This window comes from Hylobates moloch, unplaced genomic scaffold, assembly GCF_009828535.3.
Source record: "Hylobates moloch isolate HMO894 unplaced genomic scaffold, HMol_V3 SCAFFOLD_4, whole genome shotgun sequence".
Classification (NCBI taxonomy): domain Eukaryota; kingdom Metazoa; phylum Chordata; class Mammalia; order Primates; family Hylobatidae; genus Hylobates; species Hylobates moloch.
This window is the reverse complement of record NW_026652279.1, coordinates 66,393,707-66,400,494: the sequence shown is the minus strand read 5'-3', so window position 1 is coordinate 66,400,494 and position 6,788 is coordinate 66,393,707. Positions and strand designations below refer to the sequence as shown.

Genomic DNA, 6,788 nt, shown 5'->3' with positions numbered 1-6,788 from the left:
AGACGAAGCCTCGCTCTGTCTCCCAGGCTGGAGTGCAGTGGTGCGATCTCGGCTCACTGCAAGCTCTGCCTCCCGGGTTCACGCCATTCTCCTGCCTCAGCCTCTCCGAGTAGCTGGGACTACAGGCGCCCGCCACCACGCCCGGCTAATTTTTTTGTATTTTTAGTAGAGACGGGGTTTCACCGTGGTCTCGATCTCCTGACCTCGTGATCCGCCCGCCTCGGCCTCCCAAAGTGCTGGGATTACAAGCGTGAGCCACCGCGCCCAGCCTAGATATACATTAAGCAAAGAAAAGTTGAGTGAAATTTAAATGCATTTTATCATTGTTTGCTAAAACAATAAAATTACCTGATGATGCAGTCATTAGCAGCTTTGAGAAGTTTGCTGTGAATTAATTCATCGCTGTTGGGAAATAATTACAAAAGTTTCTAACTTTTAAGGTATGCTGACACAGAAAATTTTACTTTATAAAGCACATTATTCAAAATTGGACTATGGTCAGCATAACTAATAAAACAAAAAGACCATACTTTTATTCAAGGGTCAGGTCATTATTGTCCTGAGTTCTAAAAAATTTGCTTAAACTTTTATATCAAATGTAGTATCACATGTTGAGAACAAGGGTTGTTTCACTTCAAAAATTTATTTTGGTGGAGTTAATGAATCCACTAAGAGGTTTGGACTAAAGACAATGTAGTCCAAATTTAGATCCTCCTAACCTTTTAACAATAGTAATTTTTGTAGTGGCCTTCTGTAAAAATATTGTTCTCAGCTGCTTTTTTTACATTTTTTAATGTGGAGACATGGTTACTTCATGGAAAATAAAGTTTGTACAAAATTTGTATATTTTCATTTATAAGTTGTCTTTATCATAATAGCTTCTAATTATATTTAGTGTGGAGGTGATATAATTTTACATTACCTCTTTCCTATTCATGTTATTGTTTTATATTTTAAGTGTAACTTCAGAACAGTGAAGTGATGGACTTCATAGAACATCACAGGAGTAGTAAAGATTGTTATCTAGTAATCTACAAATATTTGTCTTTTTTAACAGAATCTAAATTTGTTGGAGATGAAAAGTACCCTGTTAAAATCCTGTATTCTGTCTGACTAATTGAAGAAAAGTGTGGTCCAAAAAGATGTGAATGAAAGTCTGTATCTGAGCCTTCCAGAAAGCTTCAGAAGAGGACAGATTCAGCTAGGTGGTACTTCCTTTTTTTTTTTTTTCCTTCCTGGTTAAATTACAGAATTCCCAACTGAAGCTACAGTTACCATCTTAAAACTGACCTTAAGGGAAAGGACACAGACTTACAGTGACATCAGCCCAGAGATCTTTGGGTTGCTACTTTAGGACTGCCTGCTTTCATTCTTGTTGTTACTTGAAAAAAATAAACCTCAATCTTGTTCAAGTCACTATTATTTGGGATTTCTCTTGCCATTTTTAAAAGGTGCCCCAGGAGAATCATGTGAAGCTCAGGTTGAGAAACCATCCCTCCAAGTGTTCCATTTGGTCTATCCACTACAGGCATGGTGACTTGGCTAAAATAATTAGTCCCACTTCAGAAATTAACTTTATAAATATAATATATACTTTTTATAACTCAAGTTCTGAAAATGACTAAATGTCCCTTGTGTGATTCTTTTAAATGTGATATTTTTCAATAGTTAATTGAACATGATTGCTATTATTTATTTATTTATTTATTTTTGAAATGGAGTCTCGCCCTATCGCCCAGGCTGGAGTGCAGTGGTGTGATCTCGGCTCACTGCAACCTTCGCCACCCGGGTTTAAGCAATTCTCCTGCCTCAGCCTCCTGAGTAGCTGGAATTACAGGGATGCGCCACCACGCTCAGCTAATTTTTCTGTATTTTTAGTAGAGACGAGGTTTCTCCATATTGGCAAGACTAGTCTCGAACTCCTGACCTTGTGATCCACCAGCCTCGGCCTCCCAAAGTGCTGGGATTACAGGCCTGAGCCACCGCGCACGGCCAGGTTATAATTTTTAAATTTAAAATAATAAGGAGTAGTGTTCTGAAATTATCTTTTAATACTTCCTCACTATCAGGTATTGTCAATGAAAATATTTCCATTCTAATTGAAAAATGATATGTGCATATATGTGTTTATAAGTGAACATTATGAAAAGACAAATGTAATGTTGTGTAAAAATAAATGAACTCATGGATATAAAGTATCCCTTTAATCTTGTGTTATGTTTATTAATTTCAAATGAAACAAAGCAGTGGCCATAATATCATTCATTGTGTCCTATGTAAGAAGTCATATGATAAATTTCCCTTAGAATTTAGCATATAAAGAGTTTGATATACTTTATAACACCCTATCCCTAAATGCCACAAGCCAGACACAGAAGCCATGCAAAAGTGACTATCACACACAGGTACAGAGTACCACCAAGCAAAAAGAGGTTAATACTGCAGAGAGGGCCCCAGAGTACAGCTTGAGGAACACAGGGAGTCATCCCAAGACCTTCACTTAGCTGCCATGGAAACAGCAAACACTATAAGCTTTGCTTCATTCAGTCTTCCGAAATGAAACGTTAATAGGGAAGACTCACTACCACTTGTGGTGAACACTATTAGCAAGGATGCAATGTGTCTCCTGGGCTGTAGGGCTCCATCTGTTTCAGCTGAACTCTCAGAAATTACAGATGAGAGACATATATGCATACGCACACACATATACACATATCTGTATGCACACAGATGTATTTAAATGAAGGTGCATACACTGGGCTAAAATACAAACAACAGAAATCAAAGGTCATATATTAAAAGGCTAAATATAACACAGGCCTAGAACTAGCTCCTGGTTGGCAGCTGGGGAAAGGTACACAATTTGTGGTGGGCAGGGAAGACTATGTACACAATTAGTGGTGGGCAGGGAAGGCATCAGTGTAAAGAACTCAGACTCACTTCTCAATACTGGCCCACAGGAAAGTGTGATGTTGTATCATGTACATAAATAGACTCCAACCTTGCTTTTGTACAAACCAAGCTTGGCAGGCACCCAGGAGGACCTTGGGTTTGTCTTGATGACAGGGCACTACACCACGCTGCTGCTAAACCTTCCAGCCCTAGGAACTCACCTACCATCCCCTTACCCTCCCTTTTAGGCCCTTGGGCTTTTTCCCATCCAACACCTAGAGCCTGAGGCCTGCCAAACCACCTAGCTTCACATGACTAATTGCAGTGACTAACTTCGTGGCTTCCTGCAAGCAAGGTCCTTCTGTATCTGTCTCTTTCTCTGACCCCAATATGGAAACATTTCTGTAAATGTTTGGCACCTAATAAACATGATGGTTGTGGATAATGTCACAAGTACACAGGGAGACCCAGTAACAAGACATGCAAGGTGAGGGCAAGGGACACTGAGCTGCTCTAGCATTTCAAAACCAGGACTGTAGCTTTCCATACATTTAGGGGGGGTAGGAGAAGGGATGTGCAGAGCTGATGACTTCACTGGCTCCTCAGCAACATGTACATTCAAATTGAAGATGTCTTGAGAGTCCCACTATACCCAAATCGTGAGTCTGGTCACTCCTCTAGCAGAGCTTGGTGCAGTGACAGCTAGAAAAGCTGAGTTCCAATTGAGTCTGTTGCGCCAGAGTCCTTTTGAAGATGCTCGGCAAAGTAATTATTTTCTTTTGAGCAGATGTACAGCACATCCACGAGAAGGCCATGTAAAGGATGCTCTCCAGCCCAGTCAAATGATCCAGTCCCACTATTATCTCAGACCCCCTCTGAGTTTCTTCCTATGGCCGCCCTCACTGTACAGAAATAGCCGAGCAGCATCAGGGTGATTCATCAATGGTGGGCAGCCAGAAGACCATGTTGGAACAGGCGCTGGCAAAAGTCATGAACTTGGGGTTGAACTGCAAACAGGTAATCGGGCCGGTGTGTTTACCATCCAACACAGCTACTTTTATACCACTCTCTCCATTCCAGACATGGATCTTGCCATCCTCTGAACCAATCATAATAAACTGAGAGTCTGGAGTAAATGAAGCCTCCAGTGTGACAGCTTTGCTGTTGGCATAACCCTCAAACGTGTGCATCACCACTCCTTTGAACGCATCAATGAGAGAAATGAAGCTGCCGTTGGTGGAAATGAGGATGACCTTGCCATCGTTGCTGAATTTAAGTCCTGTCCACTCACAAGTTCGATTACACTGCATCTTAAAGGTAGTAAATGGCCCCTTATCAAAAGAACGAAGGTCGTAAAGTTTGACCATCTCAGAGTTGACACCTGCAGCCAAAATTAACCCTTCTGGATCAAAAGAACAAACTGGCTTCCCCTGTAGATGCACGAGGCCCTGGCAGTTAGGAGCCCGGAGATCCCAGAGTCGAATGGTCTTATCAAGAGACCCAGAAATGAAAATGTCATCCACAGGTGACATGGACAAGGCCACCACCCTTTTGCTATGTCCAGGAAAGTATCTGATGTATTTGTTGTCATGCAAGGACAAGTAACGAATAGTATCGTCTATTTTATTAGAGCTGTAAATAGCTGTGTTTGCCTCATGAGTGTATCTGATGAGGTCCACGCCGTATTTCTTACTGTACAGGGTTCTCTTTGGTTTGCCCTCCTGGCAGTCATAGAGCACGATGGAGTCGTCGTTGCTGCTTGAGATGACCGTCTGGCCGTTGGCGCTGAAATCGAAGCAGTTAATCTTGTCCGAGTTTTCGCAGAACACCCTGGCGACGCGGAAGCTCCGCAACACGCTGTCGGTTAGCTTCATGGCGGCGGCTGGGGAAGGCAGCCGGGACTGGCAGCGGGCGGGCTGCTGAGGGGCCAACCCCTGGTGGCGGCGGTGTTGAGCCGGTGGCTAGCGAGAAGTCGGCGGGCAGTGGGGCCGCCTCCTCTTCTTCCTCCTGCTTGGACGACTGTCTTCCGCCTCAACTGTGGAGCCTCGCCAACCATTAGTCGTCACAGCCACCTCAAGGGCAACCGACGCAGCACCACCGCATAGTGTCCGCCATCTTGAGGCAACGGGCAGAAGTCGAGGGCTAGGAGCCTCAGCGGGCGCACGCCGGGAAACAGGTAGGGATAAATATCTTCATTGAATATGAAACTCAGGATCGGAAGGGATTTTTTTTCCCTAATGGAAATCTTAGGATTTTTAATTTTTTAATGTATTTTCTGTTGAAATTCATCTCTCATTATGGCTGTTTTGAAGGTAATGCATCTTATCTTGCTCATTCAGGTAGAATTTTTTTTGTTCTTGGTTTTCTGAAGTCTTCCTGTGATATGTCTGTGTGAATTGAAAATTATTAGAAATCATTTGTCCTAGATTTCGCAGAGATTTTTGTGTATTTGACTTGGCGAAGTCTTTTTTTTTTCTCTTCTTCGCTTCTAGGATTTCCGTTACCATAATCGTATTGGATCTTTGCGGTATGTCTTTTACCTTTTTCATCTTTCTGTGCTTCAATTTGGGTATTTTTTTCTGTCTCATTTTCCAGTTTATTTATTCTCTGCTTTTTGGTGATGTCTACCGAGTCACTAATACACCTTAATTATATGTTTCCAATTCTAGAATTTTTATTTAACTTTTTATAGATTTTATTTAACTCTTTATAGATCAATATCTAGATATTGATATTTTATATTTATAACTGAATATATACAGAAAATATAAATGCAATTTACGTTAATATTATATATGTGAATATAAATATCTATCGTCTACATATCTTTAATGAGAGAAGAGTGCATTAGTATCTGGTTTAGTGATTTAAATATTTAATAAAAATTAAGTAAGTTAATCTTTCATGGTATTTTCTAGAAGTCTACTACATCAAGATAAGCACTAAACCAACATTTGTATTCCCTTAGTAGATGTAGATTTTACCCTTACCTGAGAATTGTAAACTATGATCAAGTGTGATATAATTGTATATGTGTTTGTAACACACCTTTACTGTAACCAAAAACTTTGAATGTGAAAACCATTATTTCAAACTACAGCATTTATTGATATTTTATTAAACTTACTATTTATTTTTGCTATCCAAGAGCAATTTAAAATTAAGAGAAGCAGTGGACACGTATTATTGAGAATTTCAAATCTAAGATACCATTTTTCTTTTAAGCACAAGTAATCTATATAGTTACTATATTTGAAGTCATACTCTGACCAACCTCAATTTCAAATTTGTACCTAGCTGACCCAAAATAATGACATTGGTCTGGCGACTTCATGCCTTACGGGATTTGTGGAGAAAAAAAAAAAACAAAAAAAACAAAACATAATCGATCCTCTTTCATGAGATGTTGAGCCCTGTAGGCTTCCTTCAAAGGAGTTCTTTGTCCTCAAGTGGAAAGAGTAAAGGAAAGGAAGAAGGAAAGAAAGAGCCCAACTCGGTTTTAATACAGAGTCTGTAAAAGTGATTCAGTGAGGCAGAAAGCTTCATTGCGAGTCTATGATACAGGTCCAGTTACAGGCAACAAAGAGAAAGTAAATTCCAAAAATCTTTTCAAAAAAGTAGATTTAAAAACAACAACGACAACGCTGGAAAGCCAGATCAAATCAAGAGTTGTAACCCCCAAAATTAACAAATCTAGAGAAGTGAAAAAAAAATTCCTGTGCTAAATTAGTTTCATTAAGTGGTCATCAATTCATGTTAACTTCCTATGGTGGTAACACTATCAAAAAATGTTTTTTTCCTATTACCTTTATTTCTGGTAACACTATTAATCTATCTATGTATGTATGTATGTATCTATCTATCTATCTATCTATCTATCTATCTATCTATCTATC

General features: G+C 39.9%; 1 protein-coding gene across 1 annotated transcript; it reads right to left on the bottom strand.

Moving 5' to 3' along the window:
- Positions 1-2,226: 2,226 nt before the first annotated feature.
- LOC116466354 (WD repeat-containing protein 82-like) lies at positions 2,227-5,021 on the bottom strand. Its single transcript, XM_058438182.1, has one exon. The coding sequence runs from the start codon at positions 4,764-4,766 to the stop codon at positions 3,819-3,821; it is 948 nt and encodes a 315-aa protein (XP_058294165.1). The 5' UTR covers positions 4,767-5,021; the 3' UTR covers positions 2,227-3,818.
- Positions 5,022-6,788: the final 1,767 nt, after the last annotated feature.

Coding starts and splice junctions, on each gene's coding strand:
- LOC116466354 (XM_058438182.1), bottom strand. CDS start 4,766: ATGAAGCTAACCGACAGCGTGTTGCGGAGCTTCCGCGTCGCCAGGGTG.